We start from the raw sequence: 22421 nt of genomic DNA on the forward strand, positions 1-22421 counted from the left end.
ACGCCTCTACAAACACGCCCACACAAACACGCCTCTACAAACACGCCCACACAAACACACCTCTACAAACACGTCCACACAAACACGCCTCTACAAACACGCCCACACAAACACGCCTCTACAAACACGCCCACACAAACACACCTCTACAAACACACCCACACAAACACACCTCTACAAACACACCTCTACAAACACGCCCACACAAACACACCTCTACAAACACGCCTCTACAAACACGCCCACACAAACACGCCCACACAAACACGCCCACACAAACACGCCCACACGCCCACACAAACACACCTCTACAAACACACCCACACAAACACACCCACACAAACACGCCTCTACAAACACGCCTCTACAAACACGCCTCTACAAACACGCCTCTACAAACACGCCTCTACAAACACGCCTCTACAAACACGCCTCTACAAACACGCCTCTACAAACACGCCCACACAAACACGCCCACACAAACACGCCCACACAAACACGCCCACACAAACACGCCTCTACAAACACACCTCTACAAACACACCTCTACAAACACACCTCTACAAACACACCTCTACAAACACACCTCTACAAACACACCTCTACAAACACACCTCTACAAACACACCCACACAAACACACCTCTACAAACACACCCACACAAACACACCCACACACACACCTCTACAAACACACCTCTACAAACACACCTCTACAAACACACCTCTACAAACACACCTCTACAAACACACCTCTACAAACACACCTCTACAAACACGCCCACACAAACACACCTCTACAAACACGCCCACACAAACACACCTCTACAAACACGCCCACACAAACACACCTCTACAAACACGCCCACACAAACACACCTCTACAAACACGCCCACACAAACACACCTCTACAAACACGCCCACACAAACACACCTCTACAAACACGCCCACACCTCTACAAACACGCCCACACAAACACACCTCTACAAACACGCCCACACAAACACACCTCTACAAACACGCCCACACAAACACACCTCTACAAACACGCCCACACAAACACACCTCTACAAACACGCCCACACAAACACACCTCTACAAACACGCCCACACAAACACGCCTCTACAAACACGCCCACACAAACACACCTCTACAAACACGCCCACACAAACACACCTCTACAAACACGCCCACATAAACACAAATCTACAAACAGTACCTTCTCATAGGGGATCTGCAGTAACTCCAGCACCACGGTGTGAGCACCCATGTTCCTGAGGAGTCTCTGCTGCTGCTTCTTACTCTTCCTGCCGGACAGACTCTCCTGAACACACAGCCTGCTGAGACGCAGCAGAATCTACACACACACACACACACACACACACAGTCAACACGTGTAGACAGAGGGGCTAGCTTCACTACGTTTTAACCATAGATCTATCTGTCCCAGATACTTATATGATAATACAGTATAATGAAAAGTTAAAAAGACTGTTTAGACTTCACCTCCTTCACCACTCTGTAGTTGTAGCTGCTGGTGCTCTCTGGTTTCTTTGGTTTGTCTGAGCCACTTGAGTTGGAGTCACCCTAAAGAACAAGACCATTAGCCAATGCATCTCTCCCAAAGGATAGCTAGCAGGCTAACACCAACGCTCTATTGCCATAGTTTTACACACAGAGCTAAGCAGTAGGTGGCTAACTCCTGTTCTGTGGTTGCCTACTACTGTACCTTCTTGGACTGCTACCGTACCTTCTTGGACTGCTACCGTACCTTCTTGGACTGCTACCGTACCTTCTTGGACTGCTACCGTACCTTCTTGGACTGCTACCGTACCTTCTTGGACTGCTACCGTACCTTCTTGGACTGCTACCGTACCTTCTTGGACTACTACCATAACTTCTTGGACTACTACCATACCTTCTTGGACTACTACCGTACCTTCTTGGACTATTAGAGTCCTGCATGTTGGAGCTCATAGCCTAAGATATTCACTGTACCCTGCAATCACACCTGCAACCCTGTACATGTGCCTATCAAACACTCTAAATCTACTACTGTACCTTCTCGGACTACTACCGTACCTTCTTGTGTTGAGACTCGGCAGAGTGTTCCCCAGTGTCCATGCCCTCGTCTGGCCCCAGTCTCTTGTAGACCCACAGCTCAGACTTCTCCACAATGGAGCGTAGCTGGTCCAGGTCTGACTTGATCTGTTTGTAGTTCTCCACATCCTGACTGGTCACCAGCAACTGGACCTGGAGGCATGGGCAACACACCAGTAGGACACCAGTATGGAGGATACCAGATGTGGGATGGTTGCATGGTGTTTATGATTAGAGATGAACAAGAGTTTTACCTGGTCATGTGACTGGACTAGGATCAACTCTGGGCCCTAGTTGGAGTGTATATCTACAGGTTTTCCTGGTCAGGTCATGGAGTCATTTACTGGTCAAGCATGACTGAAGCCCTACCAGGTACTTCTAGACTGTTAGGATAATTGGAATTACTCTAAGAATATTAGGTAAGTGAGTAATGGGCTCATTGGTAGGCTATTCTGTACGTATGACAGTATGACTAATAGGACTACATTTAACATTTTAGTCATTTAGCAGACTTTCGTATTCAGAGAAACACACAATAAGTGCATAATAATATGTCCAAATAAGTAGAGGTGTGGACTCGAGTCACATGACTTGGACTCGAGTCAGACTCTAGTCACAAATATGATGACTGGCAACTCGACTTTGACTTTAACACCAATGACTCGTGACTTAACTTAGACTTGAGCCTTTTGACTCGAACTGACTTGATACCTTCCCGAAGCCCAAATATTAAAAATGATGCTATTAAAAAAAGTGTGCAGCGCATCAACTCTTCATTTAACGGATTACAGTTTGAATCGGACAGCAGCCAATCAAATTGTGCCAGCTGAGAAAAAGTTGCGCGTGGCAGTGCAGAGGAACATCGGTGGGTGAATTCAGATGGAGCCCTTGGAAAGATGATACCCCAAATTATTATTTTCGGATATAAAGACTATGCTGTAGTCAACAAAAAAACGGATTACAACTTGCAAAACATGCGGTAAAACAATTACAGATGGAGGCGCAACAACTTCCAACTTTGTTCGACATTTGAAGCTGCACCAAGAACGGTAAGTTGTGGCTAATATAGCCGACAGCTATATATTTTATTACTTTACTGGTGTATCATGTAGGCTAACGTAACGTTAAATCAATGAGCAGTCAGCCAGTCCCAGTCAGTCAATGCGGGAACGTGATCATTGCACCAAAGATTGAGCTACAACTGGCTAGGCAGTTAGTGGCCTAAATCCTGCCTGATGTTACTGCTGTTCCTAAAACCATTGACATACGTTAGCCTACTGTAACCACACACAGAGAGTGTGTGTGTGTGTGTGTTAAGTTTGAGCGATTGTGTACAAGCCTACATTGCACGATTGCGCCCCCATAGCGATCCTCAATCACTATGAGGGGGCGGGTCTTTCTCATGGGCTACCCATGTATTCCCATGGGAAAATAATGTTTATTTGGAAAGTAATAAATATATATATATTGAAAAGCATTCATGATTTGCGTAAATGTATTATACAAACTATTGCTCTTGTTAAAAATATGAAATGGTATTACATTTGGTGAAGAGCACATTACGACTTGTTTAGGACTCGAAACTCAAAGTTTAAGACTTGAGACTTGATTCGGACTTGTCTGTCTTGACTTGGGACTTGAGTGCTAAGAGTTGAGACTTACTTGTGACTTGTAAAACAAAGTATAGCTAATGGGTATGCTTTTGTGATGAATGAATCAGCTCAAAACCCTGGTCTTTCTGTTTATACAATCTACTCATGCATTTAGAATTGGCTACTATAAATGAGATGTGGGTCATCATTTCTATTATATTACATTAGGCGGGTGAAGGTCAGTACATTTCTTTACTGCAGGTCAGATGCGGATCAAAAAGATCCCTGGCCCATGCATCATTAGTATATACAGTATACTAGCTGTATGGTGGGTGGGTAGCAGTAGAGTACCTGTTTGAAGGCCTGTAGAACCTCCTGTCTCTGGCTGAAGTGTCTGAAGAGCAGGTGGAGGGCTCGGGACACCAGGGGAGGGTAGTCATGCATGGTCAGGTGGAGGAGGACCCTCAGGAAGGTCCTACCACCATCGTCATCTAGGTCCAACGGAGTATTCTCCTCACTGGGTGTGGGCACACAAGCACACATATTTGAACACATTCACAAACACACACAACAAACAATTGGCCATGCCAAGTATGAAAAATGAACTGAAATGAGCCAGACTAATTGTTGCAGGTTTAGCATATCACAACAGTTACCTTCCACCAAATATCCCCTCTGCCTGCTCCTCTATGTTCTCAAAGTCCAGAGCTCCTGAGAAAACAATTCAGTGACCTTAGTAACACACAAAGAGGTGTCACGCCAAGTGATGGCTGGCATAAGATGAATTCTTCTCCTACCTGGCATGTTGTTTGGTCCCTCATGGGTTCCTGCTATAGACAGATCAGACTGGGAGTTGCTCTCATCAAACTCCCTCTTAAAGATACACAGGAGACAGGAGATCCGGTAGTCCAGACGCACATTCAGAATGAACTGCAGAGAGATGGGAGGAACATGACACAGACTAAATGAGTAAGACTATTGTATAGTAGAGGGACTATATTTGGATAAGCAATGGGGGTTATGGATGAGTGGTTGGGGTTAAGGAAGGTAAACAAGTTTGGGGGTAGGACATTTGCAAAGGAGTGTATACAGTATGTCCACTGCATGTATGCATCGATAGTGATGTGTGTGTATGTGTGTGTGCGCCTTTCTACCTGTAGTATCTCTATGATCTTGAGCTTGGTGTCCATGACAAGGATGTCCTGTTTCTCCGGCTCTGTTTGGGTCTTGACCTGGTCCCCGTTGGGGGGGTTGATGGGGTTGGTGGGCAGGAAACCCCCTCCTCTCAGGACCACCTGGGTCATCAGCTCCCCCACTCCGTGGATGGAGCGCATCACGTTACTGCCTGGAAACGCACACAGGAACACATGACTGGGCCAACCATCATGTATTAGAGAGCACAATTGTTCGGTCCTTTGTTGGCCATGTGGTGAATAATGCTCAAGCTCAGGGTTGCAAAATCCCAGAATCTCTGAGAAAAACGTTAGGAATGTTTCTGGAAATGTGCAACTCTATTCAAGCCCCACTGGTGTTTGATCTTTCACCCCTCTGGGGGGCAGTGTGTTACTGTGTCCTACCTTTAGTCTCGTCTCCCTTCTCCAGCTTGTTGATGGGGAAGATGGTGCTGACGTGGACACAGTCCAGGATGGCCAGTAGGATCTTGGTCAGCCTCAGCAGGTCACTGAAGTTGTAGAAGCCAAAGTAGATGAGGTTCCTGGATAGATTCACTACCTGGGAACAGACCGAAAGAGATGGGAAGAGAGAACAAAGCTAGTGCAAATCCATGTCCTACTGAGACTCATTCCGCTATGACCAATAGGGGTTGAGTCTCCAGATGGACTGACCAATTACCTCGAAGGTGAGTTTGTTCTTCTCCTTGTCGGCGAATGGGAAGCTCTGACACACCACGTCTCTCAGGTAGTTCTCGACAAACTCCATGGTCAGGGCAAAACGCTCCTTGATCTCATCCTTGGATGTGCCGTCGTTGTCATAGCTGGGACCAAGGGATACAGGTAGGGGACAGGTGACAACTTATGACTCTAACGCTTACCATGTTAATGCTACTCTCACACTACACAAGACTGATAAGGCTATGACATTGTATTCACTCCTTCACTCCATTGGGCATGCTAGTCATTGCTTTCCTCAAACCTGATAGGCCATTGTCCCAGCTACTAAATACTTTCCCCAACCCTGATAGGCCCTGCCACTCACTCGTCAATGGCGATCTCGGAGGGGATCTCAGACCAGAGGCGGGCATACTTTACAGGCGTGACCTGTTCCTGGGGGTCGCGGTCCACATGCATGTGCAGCATCATGCGGCAGAAGGAGGCGCGCAGGTCGTAAGGCAGGTCCTCATCAGACATGCAGCGCAGGATCAAGTCCACGTCCAGCTGGCCAGAGATCTTATTGATGGCCAAGTACTGACGATCCAGACACATCCGCGCAAACAGGTTCAGCTGGTACCTGGGAGAGAGAGGAGTAGGGACAGGGGCATCACTGCTTAGACATTTAGAGACACAGAGGCAAGGAGGGAGACAACAAACAGAAAGGTTAACGGTGCATGCTGATTCTCTACTTCCTGGTACTTTATTAATCAATTCATATCATTCGTTAAAAGTGGACTATGAATGATTTCATTTATATTGGACCTTTTCCAAGTACTCATAGGAACTTCTAAGGGGAGAGGGGGTGTGTACTTACCTCATCCACTCCCAATGTACAAGACCCCATTTCCAAAAGCAAGGATGAAACCCACATATACACACACTAGCATCTCGACCAACACAGAAGTTATTCACCGTCTACAGTCACAGACAGTAAAGAGGAGAAAAAGCCTGGTGTTGTTTCTGACCTGTAGTAGCTGACCACATCTTGGTCCTCCTTGGCGCCCTCCTTGGCATCCTGGGCAAGTTCTCTGATGCTCTTACTTCTGATCTCCTTACTGCTGTCCTTCCAGAACAGCCACACCTCCTCCTCGTCCTCCTCAGACTCCACTGAGTTCTCTCCGATGGACGCTCCCTCGATCTCAAACCTTGACAGCACCAATCTGGGGAGGGGAGAAGAAGTTTGCCCTATAAGACCAGATCTAGGATCAGATTACCCTATCAGCAATAATTATCAGGGGGGAAACAACATCTGGCCAGCAGTCCAAACACTTAAAAGACACACCCTCTCCCCTCAAATTAAGTGGACACTTCTGATGACGTATCATGAAGTGTGACGTGTATACACTTGCAGGGCAAGGGGAGGGAGTAAGGAATTAGTTTTAAATGGACCGCCCTTGCTCGGAAATTCGTCACTCGTTCATCCCGCGGTGATTGTGTTTTCAGCCACTGGTAGCTTGTGGGTGCTTTATATGTACTACAGTCAATTATGATTGCATGTCTACTTATATTAACTATATAATTATTAATATATGCCTACTGTATGATAGCTAGCAAATTAATTAGCTAACTAACGTTAGCCTGCCTAGCTGGAATTTCTGAGGAAGTAAAATGTTTTATTTCTACAATTTCCAAAAGCTAACTAGACAAAACATCATTACTTTTACGAGACATGTTTGTGCCGTCGTGTGCATTAGTAGCACAATTTCTAACCTTTTTACATTCGTTTTTATTTACACTTGTATGTTGACTTCTCCATTGATGTTGTTTTTAAGTTTTGGCTGACTTTTCTTAGCGGATGTACAATCGTTGCGAATTGAATTATGGGGAGTTTCAGGCCCCGGAGTGAACATAATTGTACACTCGCAAACTCAACTAAAAACGAGGGCTGAGGGGCTTACGTTGCAAATTTCCCTTGCGTGGCTAATCATTTGGACCGCCCTCCAAGATGGTGACGGGGATTCCCCCAAAGGCATAAGGCGAGGGTAGGTGGACGAGGGTGTCTTTTATGAGTTTGAATCACAGCCCTGATTTTTAAAAACTTAGACAGCACCAGTCTGGGGAGGAGAGGAACAGAGCTAACCCCTCTAGCCACACATCTAGGATCAGATTACCCAATCACAATCATGACTATTCAGGGAGTGGAAACAGTATTTGATCTCAAACCTGGACAGCACCAGTCTTGTACCAGCCCTGCTCGGAAACACTGGTAAAGTAAATGTGGTCTAAATTGAAGACCAAACGCAGATTAGCTGAATCAGGTGTGTTGGAGCTGGGCTAGTGAGGTACATACAAACATGTTGGCGTGACGATACACACCACTAACACATTTAGGGGAAAGGGGATACCTAGTCAGTTGCACAACTGAATGCATTCAACCGAAATGTGTCTTCCCCATTTAAACCAACCACTCTGAATCAGAGATGTGCGGGGGGCTGCCTTAATCCACGTCTTTGGCCTCATATAGCTCGGGAATACACTTTGGTTGAACCAAAAGGCATCACATGGAGTTCTGAGAGGGGTAAACCTGCCTCTTCATTTGTGTATCACTGAGAACAGAACACATAGGTACAAATGAATGCAAGCCTTGTACTTTCGAGCCATGGCACACATGGAGATATTAAGTGCTTTGCAATCGTGAAGCATTTTTTGGTCTGAAAGAACAGACGTTTACTGAATGGCTACATGTTTTTCTCTACTACAGTGCCTTCAGAAAGTATTCAAGCCCCTTGACTTATTCCACATTGTGTTGAGTTACAGCTCAAATTCAAAATGGATTTTAAAAAAAAGTTATCTACACACAATACCCTATAATGACACAGTGAAATCATGCTTTTAGAAATGATTGAAAATGTATTGAAAATTAAACAGAGAAATATCTAATTAATAAAAAAAAGTCTTCACACACACCTGAGTCAATACTTCGTAGAGACACATTTGGCATCTTTCTGAGTAAATCTCTAAGAGCTTTCCATACCTGGATTGTGCAACATTTTCCCATTATTCTTTTCAAAATTCTTCAAGCTCTATCAAATTGGTTGTTGATCATTGCTAGACAACCATTTTCAGGTCTTGACATAGATTTTCAAGCAGATTTAAGTCAAAACTTTAACTCTGCCAGTCAGGAACATTCACCATCTTCTTGGTAAGCAACTCCAGGATAGATTTGGCCTTGTGTTGTAGGTTATTGTCCTGCTGAAAGGTGAATTCTTCTCCCAGTTTCTGGTGGAAAGCAGACTGAACCAGGTTTTCCTCTAGGATTTTGCCTGTGCTTAGCTCCATTCTGTTTATTTATTATCGTGAAAATCTCCTCAGTCCTTAACAATGACAAGCATACCCACAGGATGATGTAGCCACCACTATGCTTGAAAATATGGAGTGGTCATCAGTAATGTGTTGTATTGGATTTGCCCCAAACATAACACTTTGTATTCAGGAGAAAAAGTTGATCGCTTTATCATTTTTGTTTTGCAATATTACTTTAGTGCCTTGTTGCAAACAGGAATCATGTTTTAGAATATGTTGTATTCTATACAGGCTTCCTTATTTTCACTCTGTCAATTAGGATAGTAATGTGGAGTAACTACAATGTTGATCCATCCTCACTTTTCTCCTATCACAGCCAATAAACTCTGTAATTGATTTAAAGTCACCACAGGCCTCATGGTGAAATCCCTGAGTGGTTTCCTTCCTCTCCAGCAACTGAGTTAGGAAGGACTGGGTGTATTAATCTTTGTAGTGACTGGGTCTATTGATAGACCATCCAAGGTGTAATTAATAACTTCACCATGCTCAAAGGGATATTCAATGTGTGCTTTTTTCTTTTTACCCATCTACCAATAGGTGCCCTTCTTTGTGAAGCATTGGAAAACCTCCCTGGTCTTTGTGGTTGAATTTCACTGCTCGTCTGAGGGACATTACAGATAATTGTGTGTTGGGCACAGAGAAGAGGGAGTCATTCAAAAATCATGTGAGCCAATATCATTTGGTATGTGACTTGTTAAGCAAATTTTTTACTCTTGAACTTATTTAGGCTTGCCATAACAAAGGGCTTGAATTCTTATTGACTAAAGACATTTCAGCTGTTTTAATTAATTTGTAAACATTTTGAAAAACATTCCACTTTGACATTATGGGGTATTGTGTGTAGGCCAGCGACAAATTAAATCTAAAGTTAATTCATTTTAAATTCAGGCTGTAACACATCAAAGTGTGCCTTTCTGAAGGCACTGTATATTGCTAAATGACCATACCATATATTATTATTAACCATAAACCTGGTTGTGTGTACAGGATGGACCATCCTGTGCTGCATGTGTCATGGGTAATGTGGAAAAAAATCAAGGGGTGTGAATACTTTCTGAAGGCACTGTAGTTAGGCATGTCCATTAGGACAACCATGAGGACTCATTGTTCTGTAGAGCTCAAGGTCACCGTGTGGGTGCATCAGGAGTAAACACTCCATCCTATTGTCACCTTGATCTGTGTGACTGAAAGAGATCCAACCGAACACACTTCACTAGAGAGTAGTACTGCACTGAAGATCGAGCTCTTTATCTGCCATACTAGAACAACCTGTGATAGACTATAGACCAACAACCATAGGATATTATTAAATGTTTAGAAAATATGTTTCTATAAGGTATTGATTGATTCTTCATAGGAGAAGAGAGGAATGGAGAGGCGAGGAGACATACTTAGTCTCTATGAGGATGTCTCCGTTGGTGGGGTCCAGGACTGCGTTACAGATGAGCTCCTGGGTTACAGGGATAGACTTGTTCATAGACACACACAAGTCAGACAGGTAGTCCAGGAACCTGGAAGACACACACAGATCATTCAATGGACAAAGACGTTCACATGTACACAAAAACAAACACACCGTTCTATAGACCTATGATCAGTCGCCATTAAAAAATTCCCCAAAAGCTTAACTTGACCACAATTAAATGACAGGAGAAGAAATACCATCTGACCTTAAGCAGCTTACAATACACTCCACAGTGTTTTACTCCCTTGATGTCTTCAATTAAATTACATAGAACACATTAATATATCTGGCTATAAAGAGCATACATACCGATATCAAGACATGCAAATTAACACACTAAAATCTGTACCAAAAACATGTACTGCACACACAAACATGTGAGCATGCAGTGATCACATACAATACTGGTCAAAAGGGTTTCTTTATTTCTACATTGTAGAATAACAGTGAAGACATCAAAACTATGAAATAACACATATGGAATCATGTAGTAAGCAAAAAAATAAGTGTTCAATATTTTATATTTGAGATTCTGCCTTGATGACAGCTTAGCACACTCTTGGCATTCTCTCAACCAGCTTCACCTGGAACGTTTTTCTAACAGTCTTGAAGGATTTCCCACATATGCTGAGCACTTGTTGGCTGCTTTTCCTTCACTCTGCAAGAGTCCAACTCATCCCAAACCACCTCAATTGGGTTGAGGTCGGGTGATTGTGAAGGCCAGGTCATCTGATGTAACACTCTCCTTCTTCAAATTAAATTTTATTTGTCACATACACATGGTTAGCAGACGTTAATGCAAGTGTAGCGAAATGCTTGTGCTTCTAGTTCCGACCATGCAGTAATATCTAACAAGTAGTCTAACCTAACAATTTCACAACTACCTTATACACACAAGTGTAAAGGAATGAATAAGAATATGTACATAAAAATATATGAATGAGTGATGGCCGAACGGCATAGGTCAGTATGTTGGCAGCAGCCACTCAATGTTAGTGATGGCTGTTTAACAGTCTGATGGCCTTGAGAAATAATCTGTTTTTCAGTCTCTCGGTCCTAGCTGTGATGCACCTGTACTGACCTCGCCTTCTGGATGATAGCGGGGTGAACAGGCAGTGGCTCGGTTGGTTGTTGTCCTTGATGATCTTTTTGGCCTTCCTGTGTAGGTGTCCTGGAGGGCAGGTAGTTTACCCCCAGTGATGCGTTGTGCAGACCTCCCTACCCTCTGGAGAGCCTTACGGTTGTGGGTGGAGCAGTTGCCGTACCAGGCGGTGAAACAGCCCAACAGGATGCTCTCGATTGTGCATCTGTAAAAGGTTGCGATGTGTACTCCGAGGAACTTAAAACTTTCCACCCTCTCCACTACTATCCCGTCGATGTGGATAGGGGGATGCTCCCTCTGCTGTTTCCTGAAGTCCACGATCATCTCCTTTGTTTTGTTGACGTTGAGTGTGAGGTTATTTTCCTGACACCACACTCCGAGGGCCCTCACCTCCTCCCTGTAGACCGTCTCGTCATTGTTGGTAATCAAGCCTACCACTGTAGAGTCGTCTGCAAAGTTGATGATTGAGTTGGAGGCGTGCATGGCCACGCAGTCATGGGTGAACAGGGAGTACAGGAGAGGGCTGAGAACGCACCCTTCTGGGGCCCCAGCGTTGAGGATCAGCGGGTGGAGACATCCTCTGAACAGTTGATGTTGAGATGTGTCTGTTACTTTAACTCTGTGAAGCATTTATTTGGGCTGCAATTTATGAGACTGGTAACTCTAATGAACTCTGTAGCAGAGGTAACTCTGTGTCTTTCTTGAGAGTCAGTTTCATCATAGCGCTTGATGGTTTTTGTGACTGCACTTGAAGAAACTTTAAAAGTTATTGAAATGTTCCGCATTGACTGACCTTCATGTCTTAAAGTAATGATGAACTGTCATTTCTCTTTGCTTATTTGAGCTGTTCTTGCCATAATATGGACTTGGTCTTTTACCAAATAGAGCTATCTTCTATATACCAACCCAACCTTGTCACAATACAACTGATTGGCTCACACGCATTAAGAAGGAAAGAAATTCCACAAATTAATTTTTAACAAGGCACACCTGTCAATTGAATGCATTCCAGGTGACTACCTCATGAAGCTGGTTGAGAGAATGCCAAGAGTGTGCAAAGCTGTCATCAAGGCAAAGGGTGGCTACTTTGAAGAATATCAAATGTATTTTGATTTAACGCTTTTTTGTTTACTACATGATTCCATATGCGTTATTTCATAGTGTTGATGTCTTCACTATTATTCCACAATGTAGAAAATAGTAAAAATAAAGATATAACGTTGAATGAATAGGTGTGTCCAAACTATTGACCAGTACTGCACACACACACACACACACACCTGGGCTCCCGGTTCTTCCTGACGAGGCTGACGAAGGTGTCTATCTCTGCAGCAGTGATGTGCTTCTCCAGCAGCTTGCGGTTGTTGTGGAGCAGGGCTGTGATAGTGTCCTCAGCTAGAACATCATAACCGATCTGCTTCTGCATGAAGCGAAACTGCTTGGCTATGTACTCCTATTGGACAAACACAGCCCCTGATCTTAGTCAAACATTATCCCAACATTGGGATTGTGGTCCTGTGTGGCTCAGTTAGTAAGCGCATGGCACTAGGGGTTGTGGGTCGGATTTCGGCTGGGGCCAACCATTAGAAAATCTATGCACTCAATGGATAAAAGTGTCTACTAAATAGCAAATGTTACATTGATGCCTTGCTATTGAATGAGCTCAAATAAATAATTGTGAATCAGGTCAATCAAATAATGTAAACTCTGTTGAATGGTTAGCCACTTTGATTTAGAGTTTTAATGACAATGTGTTCATAGTGTGATCCAGCTTGCTACTAGTTTACTAAGACTATGCGGCAGGTAGCCTTGTGGTTAGAGCATTGGGCCAGTAACCGAAAGGTTGCTGGATCGAATCCCCGAGCTGACAAGGTAAAAATCTGTCGTTCTGCCCCTGGGCAAGGCCCTGTTCCCCGGGCGCCGAAGACGTGGATGTTGATTATGGCAGCCCTCCGCACCTCTCTGATTCAGAGGGGTTGGGTTAAATGCGGAAGACACATTTCCGTTGAATGCATTCAGTTGTACAACTGACAAGATATCCCCCTTTTCCATTGTTGTCTCAGTATTCCTGACCTAACTTTCCCACTCATTACTTCAACAACAATTCATTTAATGTAGTACAGGCTAAAGTAATTTCTTAGTATTCATTGGAAGATCAAATCTAAGATTCCCCACGTAAAATCCACAGATTACCTTACAATTCTCCCATGGGTAATTTCCCAATTTTCCTGGAATTGTTCAACTGGACTGACCAGTGTAACGTCATTAGGCTACAGAGAGAATGACAGTCCCTGCTAATGGAGACAGTATTAGTGTGGCAGTATCAAAGGCCTACAGCATTCATCTGAGACAGAGAACAGAGCCTTTCCACAGACATCAGGCAGCCTTCCTCCTTCAGCTGAATTCAGCCACCATTCCAACAATTACACAGTATGTGAAAGTGGGAGCAGAGAGACATGCTTCTGTGTCTGTCTGAGTGTATATGGACAATGCAAGTTATTTCTCTAGGAGTGCGATCGTGTGAGGTGTGTGTGTGTGTGTGTGTGTGTGTGTGTGTGTGTGTGTGTGTGTGTGTGTGTGTGTGTGTGTGTATGTCTGAGAGCGGGGGTGCGGGTCTTGCACCCTGGGAGGGAGGGCTGGGGTAGTTGAACGTTTGATGAAGGCAGAATGTGAGTATAGTTGACACTGACTGAACACCACATTCAATTACAGCTCTCTATGAATGGCATGGCCTTTACATTAAAGGGAGACTTCAGGATTTTGGGCAGTGAAGCAGTTTATTTACAGTTGAAGTCGGAAGTTTACATACACTTATGTTGGAGTCATTACAACTCGTTTTTCAACCACGCCACAAATTTCTTGTTAACAAACTATAGTTTTGGCAAGTCGGTTAGGACATCTACTTTGCGCATGAAACAAATCATTTTCCCAACAATTGTTTGCAGACAGATTATTTCACTTATAATTCACTGTATCACAATTCCAGTGGGTCAGAAGTTTACATACACTAAGTTGACTGTGCCTTTAAACAGCTTGGAAAATTCCAGAAAATGATGTCATGGCTGTAGAAGCTTCTGATAGGTTAATTGACATCAGTTGAGTCAATTGGAGGTGTACCTGTGGATGTATTTCAAGGCCTACCTTCAAACTTTGCTTGACATCATGGGAAAATCAAAAGAAATCAGCCAAGACCTCAGAAAAAAGCACGTTCTGTCTCCTAGAGATGAACGTACTTTGGTGCGAAAAGTGCAAATCAATCCCAGAACAACAGCAAAGGACCTTGTGAAGATGCTGGAGGAAACCGGTACAAAAGTATCTATATCCACAGTTAAACAAGTCCTATATCGATATAACCTGAATGGCCGCTCAGCAAGGAAGAAGCCACTGCTCCAAAACCGCCATAAAAAAGCCGGACTTCGGTTTGCTACTGCACATGGGGACAAAGATCGTACTTTTTGGAGAAATGTCCTCTGGTGTGACCTCAATCCCATAGAATATTTGTGGGCAGAACTGAAAAAGTGTGTGCGAGCAAGGAGGCCTACAAACATGACTCAGTTACACCAGTTCTGTCAGGAGGAATGGGCTAAAATTCCCAACGGGGGCGGGAAGGCCCCGACAGCCCAGTTAAACAATTTAAAGGCAGTGCTACCAAATACTAATTGAGTGTATGTAAACTTCTGACCCACTGGGAACGTGATGAAAGAAATAAAAGCTGAAATAAATCATTCTCCCTACTATTATTCTGACATTTCACATTCTTAAAATAAAGTAAATTAACTGACCTAAGACAGGGAATTGTTACTAGGATTAAATGTCAGGAATTGTGAAAAACTGAGTTGAAATGTATTTGGCTAAGGTGTAAACTTCCGACTTCAACTGTACTTCCCCCAGAGTCCGATTAACTCGTGGACACAGTCTTTATGTCTCTGCGTGCAGTTTGAAGGGAGTTGCTAACTAGTGTTAGTGTAATTGAAAAACCAGGACATCCCTTCAAATGAGTGGATTTGGCTATTTCAGCCACACCCGTTGCTGACAGGTGTATAAAATAGAGCACACAGCCATGCAATCTCCTTAGACAAACATTGGCAGTAGATTAGTCTTACTGAAGAGCTCAGTGACTTTCAACGTTGCACTGTCATAGGATGCCCCCGTTCCAACAAGTCAGTTCGTCAAATTTCTGCCTTACTAGAGCTGCCCCGGTCAACTGTAAGTGCTGTTATTGTGAAACCGCACACAAGCCTAAGATCACCATGTGCAATGCCAAGCGTTGTCTGGAGTGGTGTAGAACTCGCCACCATTGGACTCTGAAGCAGTGGAAACACGTTCTCTGGAGTGATGAATCACACTTCACCATCTGGCAGTCCGACGGACGAATCTGAGTTTGGCGAATGGCAGGACAACGCTACCTGCCCCAATGCATAGTGCCAACTGTAAAGTTTGGTGGAGGAGGAATAATGGTCTGGGGCTGTTTTCATGGTTCTGCCTAGGCCCCTTAGTTCCAGTGAAGGGAAATCTAAATGTTACAGCATACAGTGACATTGTAGACCCTTCTGTGCTTCCAACTTTACGACAACAGTTTGGGGAAAGGGACTTCCCTGTTTCAGCATGACAATGCGCCCGTGCACAAAGCAAGGTCCATACAGAAATGGTTTGTCGAGATTGGTGTAGAAGAACTTGGCTGGCCTGCACAGAGCCCTGACATCAACCCCATCGAACACCTTTGGGATGAATTGGAACGCCGGCTGCGAGCCAGGCCTAATTGCCAAACATCAGTGCCGAACCTCACTAATGCTCGTGGCTGAATGGAAGCAAGTCCCCGCAGCAATGTTCCAACATCTAGTGGAAAGCCTAACCAGAAGAGTGGAGGCTGTTATAGCAGCAAAGGAGGACCACCTCCATATTAATGCCCATGATTTTGGAATGAATGTTGGAATGAGTGTCCACATACTTTTGGTCATGTAGTGTAGCATAGATTTCTTGTTATTGCGCTAATGCTAGTTAGCATTGGCTTGTGAAACTACCTCTAACTTCCTTCATACTGGATGCAGAGACCATGAGTTCATCCATTATCCATGAGTTGATCTTACTCTGGGGAAGTAGATAAAAGGCTTTTTTGACAAACTCCCAAAGTATCCCTTTAAGTGCCATCAGACAGTATTTAGGCTAATTGCATAAGTGCTGTGGCTTGATCTATAGGCTATGGGTTAAGACTCGGTCTGCTGGAACACTGCCCAGAACAGCATGTGAAAACAACCCCTATTCCCTTCCTTTACTGGAGCCTGTTAGGGTCTGCAGACCTAAAGTAACCAGATACTGTAGGTGTATAGAAGCCAAATGGTGATGACTCCACCTAGACCTCCAATGAACTAAGGGGAACTTCAATCATATTCCTTAAACTCATCTAGTATCTTCAGATCAGCAAACATTGAAAGGGTTGGGGTTAGGTTAAGGGGCTAGGGATAAGGTTGGTGGTAGTGGTTGTTTTGTGACCAGACCAGTCATGTGACCTGTCATATGTGTCCTTGTGTGGCTTTAGAAGGATCAGACTAGTAGGCCTTGACCGTTACCACGTTGCTGTACCTGGTTCTTGCGGTAGTCCTGTTGAGAGTGGCGTAACACGCGGTAACACAGGCGACAGATGTGTCTGAAGGGTGTGTGGCGCTGGTCGGCCAGCTCCTCCAATCGTAGCATGGGCCCGTCCCCGCTGTCTGTGAATGGAGCCTGCAGTAACTTGAAGATCTGAACACAAAATTCCATCAGTTGGATGATGTTCCATCAGGTTAAGAAAATGTATTTGGTGAAATAAATTTTGGTGAAGGATGACAAAGTTCGTTATATAGGTTAAAAACTGTTGGGGATAGGGGGCAGTATTTGCACGGCCGGATAAAAAACGTACCCGATTTAATCTGGTTACTACTCCTGGTTACTACTAGAATATGCATATAATTAGTAGATTTGGATAGAAAACAATCTAAAGTTTCTAAAACTGTTTGAATGGTGTCTTTGAGTATTACAGAACTCAAGACAAATCCTAACAGGAAGTGGAAATCTGATGTGTGGAATCACTTTCAAGCCTTTGCCATTGAAACACACAGGGACTTATTAATCATTTAGCACTTCCTAAGGCTTCCACTAGATGTCAACAGTCTTTACAAAGTGGTTTGAGTCTTCTATGGTAGAAACTGACCGAAAGAGAGGCTTGGAAAGTTGGTCACAGGGGGAGGGCCATTACTACTATGACGCGGGCGCCCCTGGGAACCCTTTTGTTCCGAAACGTTTAGTAAGACAATGCAATCGTCCGCCTTGAATATTATTGAAGCTCTGGTTGAAAAAGGCCCTAAAGATTTATGTTATACAACGTTTGACATGTTTGAACGAACGTAAATATATATTTTTTGCAGATTCGTGACGACAAGTCCAGCGCCCCTCGTACATTATGAGTAGCCTTCGGAACGCGCTAACAAGAAGGAGCTATTGGGACATAAATTATTAACTTTTTCGAACAAAACTACATTTGTTGTGGACCTGGGATTCCTGGAAGTGCCTTCTGATGAAGATAATCAAAGGGAATATTTACAATAGTATATTTGATTTTAGATGGTTCCAAGATGGCGCTAACATGTATCGCCTAGCCTATTTTTCTGAGCATACCATGTCGTTTATTGCAAAGTGTGATTTCCCAGTAAAGTTATTTTTAAATCTGGCAATGCGGTTGCATTCACGAGATGTTAATCTATAATTCTTTAAATGACAATATTACATTTTAACAATGTTTTTCGAATAGTAATTTTGTAAATTGTAGCGCTGATTCACCGGAAGCATTTGAGGGAAAATATTTTCTGAACGTCATGCGCCGATGTAAAATGCTGTTTTTATATACAAATATGAACTTTATCGAACAAAAAATGCATGTATTGTGTAACATGATGTCCTAGGAGTGTCATCTGATGAAGATTGTCAAAGGTTAGTGCTGCATTTAGCTGTGTTTTGGGTATTTGTGATGCATGCTAGTTGCTTTGAAAATGGCAGTGTGATTTTTTTTGGCAGGGTACTCTAACATAATCTAATGTTTTGCTTTTGCTGTAAAGCCTTTTTGAAATCGGACAACGTGGTTCGATTCAGGAGAGGTGTATCTATAAAATGGTGTAAAATAGTCATATATTTGAGAAATTGAAGTTACAGCATTTATGAGGTATTTGTATTTCGCGCGACGCGATTCCACTGGCTGTTTACTAGGGTGGGACGCAAGCGTCCCACTGGCCCAGAGAGGTTAATAGTAGACAAAGGAGCTTGCTCCAAAATGTATCCACATTGAAAAGGAATCAAGTAACCGTCCTGAGCCTTTATTCACCCCTTCAGTCTGTGGAAGTTCTGGTTGTCCCTTATGAATGACATGGTCCTCTACCTGTTTGAGGATGTTCTGTTCCCTCATGAGTTTCTGTCTCTCTCTGTTGGGCTTGTTGACCATGATCTCCAGAACATCCTGGCCATTGTTGGGGATGTCCACCACGAAGAACACCAGGTCCTCCAGAAGCTTGGTTACCGCCCTGAACGACACAGGAACAGGAAGTCACACACAGGAAGAGGCACAACCGTAAATATCCAGAGTTCAGCTAATTATATTTGAGATTTAGAATCCTTAATGTTGATACCAAGAGTTCCAAGGACATTACATTCCAGTAAGGGTTTGGTGCCAACATTGAAGAGGTAAAGAATGCAGAGAGCACCAAAATTACTGCCATGTACCTTCTCTCATTCTGAGTGATGGTGCCCTTCTCCAGTTTGCCTGCGATGGAGGCCAACACTTTACTGGCATCGTTGGCAAAGTCCAGGTCTCTGACTTCGGCGGGCGAAACAGGTACGATGGCAAAAGCCTCTTTGTCTTCTTTCAGTGCAGACGTGCCAATCTTAAAATAACAGTGATACGTGAATTAGAATTGTAAAATGTAATTATTTCTCATAAGTAAACTCACAAATAGAATAGTATTCAATAGTGCACCTGGTCATCAGATCAATTGTCTATCTAAACTATTATAAGGGTATTATTATATTATTGAGTAATGTTTGGGTTGGACTATTTATCTGGGACAGACCAATCATAATGTACAGGAGTTAAAGATTGGGTTAGACAGACTATTGGTAAGGTCTCACAAACTGGCTAGTCTTAATGGCTGGCTGAGCGGTCACTCACACGTAGCATGACAGGTTTCTCCTCCTCCTTGTCGATGGGGTGGTTGGTGCTGTGGACCCATGTGTTGGTGCATAGGTGTCTGAGCCTCACGTACGAGTTCCTGAGCACAAGCGCGCCACACACACACACACACACACACACACAGTATTGTGAATCCAGAATGAATAATAAAGTATTTATTGGGCAATACCAAACAGTGGAATGGAAGTGTGCCTCTAATTAAATACATCTCATCTGATGCATTCCAGTACAGAGAGGGAGATCATAATAATAGTGGTTACTGTAATCCAAACACAACATCTTATAGTATCTCACATGTATAAAACTCAACCACACACTTGAGTAGGTACTGTAGCCTATATAGTTAGTAAGGAACAGGGCCAGGGCCTGCAGTAAGTCAGTCTCGAGTAGGGTTGCACATTTTGGAGAATATTTAGAGGTGGACACTTTCCATGGGAATTAACGGGAATATATGCAAATGTATATTAATACCTTTAATTTTAGATGTTTGTTGCATTGGATATATTTACCATATCATATGGAGACAGAAACATAAACCTTTTACCTTATCATAAGTAGACATAATTACAAATGATTAAATCCTTCCAATAGAAAAAAAAAAACGAAAATTTTGTTACGAATTGAACTTTAATTAAATGAGTTGCCTCTTCACATGGGATGATTTCACTGAACAACAAAAGAAAGGGAATATTGAACGATCCCCACTCATCCATCGCATCTCCAAAAAACCTTTTCAACATACGTAAGATGATAGTCCGGAAATGAAAGCTTTGGTGGTCTTCCTCTCAGGCTTCCATGTCTTCTCCCTGGACCTCCAATGTCCACCTCTTGAACATCAGACTCTGAGGCCTCATCTTCACTGTCACTTTCCAACCTTGTTGAGGATGGCTTGTTGTCAGGCTCAAAAAGACAGAAATTTGCCGTATGGCAACCAATCTTTCAACCCTTGTATTGGTCAGCCTGTTGCGTGCTTTGGTGTGTGTGTTCCCAAACAAGGACCAGTTGCGCTCTGAGGCGGCTGATGTTGGTGGGATTTGGAGGATGATGGAGGCAACAGGGGAAAGAGCCTCAGATCCACAAAGTCCTTTCCACCAAGCGGCTGATGAGATATGTTGGCACGACTGCCATATTGCATCTCCATCCCAAAACCCTTGCTTGGAAGTATATTTCACCAGACTGCCAAGAACCTTGCCCTCATCCAGGCCAAGACGGCGAGACACGGTAGTGATGACACCATAGGCCTCGCTGATCTCTGCACCAGACAGGATGCTCTTGCCAGCATACTTGGGGTCCAACATGTACGCTGCAGCATGTATGGGCTTCAGCCAGAAGTCTTCATGCTTTTTGATGCATTTCAGAACTGCAGTTTCCTCTGCTTGGAGTAACAGTGAAGTGGGCAGGGCAGTACGGATTCCTTCTCTTGCATCTGCAAGCAGAGTCTGAACATCAGACAGGATGGCATTGTCTCCCTCAATCCGTGCAATGGCTACTGCTATAGCTTTCAGGAGTTTCAGGCTGCTTACCACTCTCTCCCAAAATACTTCATCCAGGAGGATCCTCTTGATGGGGCTGTCCATATCGGCAGACTGTGATATGGCCATTTCTTGGAGAGACTCCTTTCCCTCCAGGAGACTGTCAAACATGATGACAACACAACCCCATCGGTGGTTGCTAGGCAGCTTCAATGTGGTGCCATTATTCTTCTCACTTTGCTTTGTGAGGTAGATTGCTGCTATAACTTGATGACCCTTCACATACCTAACTATTTCCTTGGCTCGCTTGTAGAGTGTATCCATTGTTTTCAGTGCCACAATGTCCTTGAGGAGCAGATTCAATGCACGAGCAGCACAGCCAATGGGTGTGATGTGAGGGTAGGACTCCTCCACTTGAGACCAAGCAACCTTCATGTTCGCAGCATTGTCTGTCACCAGTGCAAATATCTTCTGTGGTCCAAGGTCATTGATGACTGCCTTCAGCTCATCTGCAATGTAGAGACTGGTATGTCTGTTGTCCCTTGTGTCTGGGCTTTTCTAGAATACTGGTTGAGTGGGGGAGATGATGTAGTTAATTATCCCTTGCCCATGAACATTCGACCACCCTTCAGAGATGATTGCAATACAGTCTGCTTTCTCTATGATTTGCTTGACCTTCACTTGAACTCTGTTGAACTCTGCATCCAGCAAATGAGTAGATAAAGGATGTCTGGTTGGAGGGGTGTATGCTGGGCGAAGAACATTCAGAAATCTCTTCCAATACACATTGCCTGTGAGCATCAGAGGTGAACCAGTTGCATACACAGCTCGAGCAAGACATTCATCAGCATTTCTCTGACTACATTCCTCCATTGAGTAAAAAAACCTTCTGATTCCAGGAGGACCATGAGCTGTTGCTATCGATAACGTGTCTGATTCATCATTTTCACCTCGAATAGAAGTAGAGGGACTTTTGTCAGAGGTTGCTTGTTGTGAGCGCTGAGGGAACTTTATGCACTTGGCCAAATCATTCTGCATCTTTGTTGCATTCTTCATGATTTGGCACAGTATTTGCAAATGTACACAGCTTTTCCTTCTACATTAGCTGCAGTGAAATGTCTCCACACATCAGATAGTGCCTGTGGCATTTTCCTGTAAAGATTAGAAAATAATGAGTAAAAAAACAACAACGATTCAATTCCATGTACAGATAAATAGTTAAGCAGTTAGATTAAACAACTCCTTTGTAAGATAATTGTTTAAAAATGAACATGTATGGAAACA

General features: G+C 43.7%; 1 protein-coding gene across 3 annotated transcripts in view; it reads right to left on the reverse strand.

Moving 5' to 3' along the window:
* Positions 1-22421, reverse strand: part of LOC106583165 (inositol 1,4,5-trisphosphate-gated calcium channel ITPR1) — a 178362-nt gene that overhangs the window by 100004 nt on the left and 55937 nt on the right. For all 3 annotated transcript variants that reach the window (XM_045705740.2, XM_045705739.2, XM_045705741.2), the window contains exons 13-29: positions 19645-19744; positions 19200-19360; positions 18859-19000; positions 17034-17192; positions 12734-12906; positions 10278-10397; positions 6549-6743; positions 5909-6160; positions 5546-5687; positions 5272-5425; positions 4849-5039; positions 4492-4624; positions 4351-4405; positions 4046-4211; positions 2085-2255; positions 1509-1589; positions 1222-1359 (exon numbers count right to left, since the gene is read on the reverse strand). In XM_045705740.2, the coding sequence (XP_045561696.2) occupies positions 1222-1359; positions 1509-1589; positions 2085-2255; positions 4046-4211; positions 4351-4405; positions 4492-4624; positions 4849-5039; positions 5272-5425; positions 5546-5687; positions 5909-6160; positions 6549-6743; positions 10278-10397; positions 12734-12906; positions 17034-17192; positions 18859-19000; positions 19200-19360; positions 19645-19744 (2533 nt within the window). The remainder of the gene's footprint in view (positions 1-1221; positions 1360-1508; positions 1590-2084; positions 2256-4045; positions 4212-4350; positions 4406-4491; positions 4625-4848; positions 5040-5271; positions 5426-5545; positions 5688-5908; positions 6161-6548; positions 6744-10277; positions 10398-12733; positions 12907-17033; positions 17193-18858; positions 19001-19199; positions 19361-19644; positions 19745-22421) is intronic.

The sequence above is a fragment of the Salmo salar genome, chromosome 22 (genome assembly GCF_965601325.2).
Source record: "Salmo salar chromosome 22, fSalSal1, whole genome shotgun sequence".
In the NCBI taxonomy this organism is placed as follows: domain Eukaryota; kingdom Metazoa; phylum Chordata; class Actinopteri; order Salmoniformes; family Salmonidae; genus Salmo; species Salmo salar.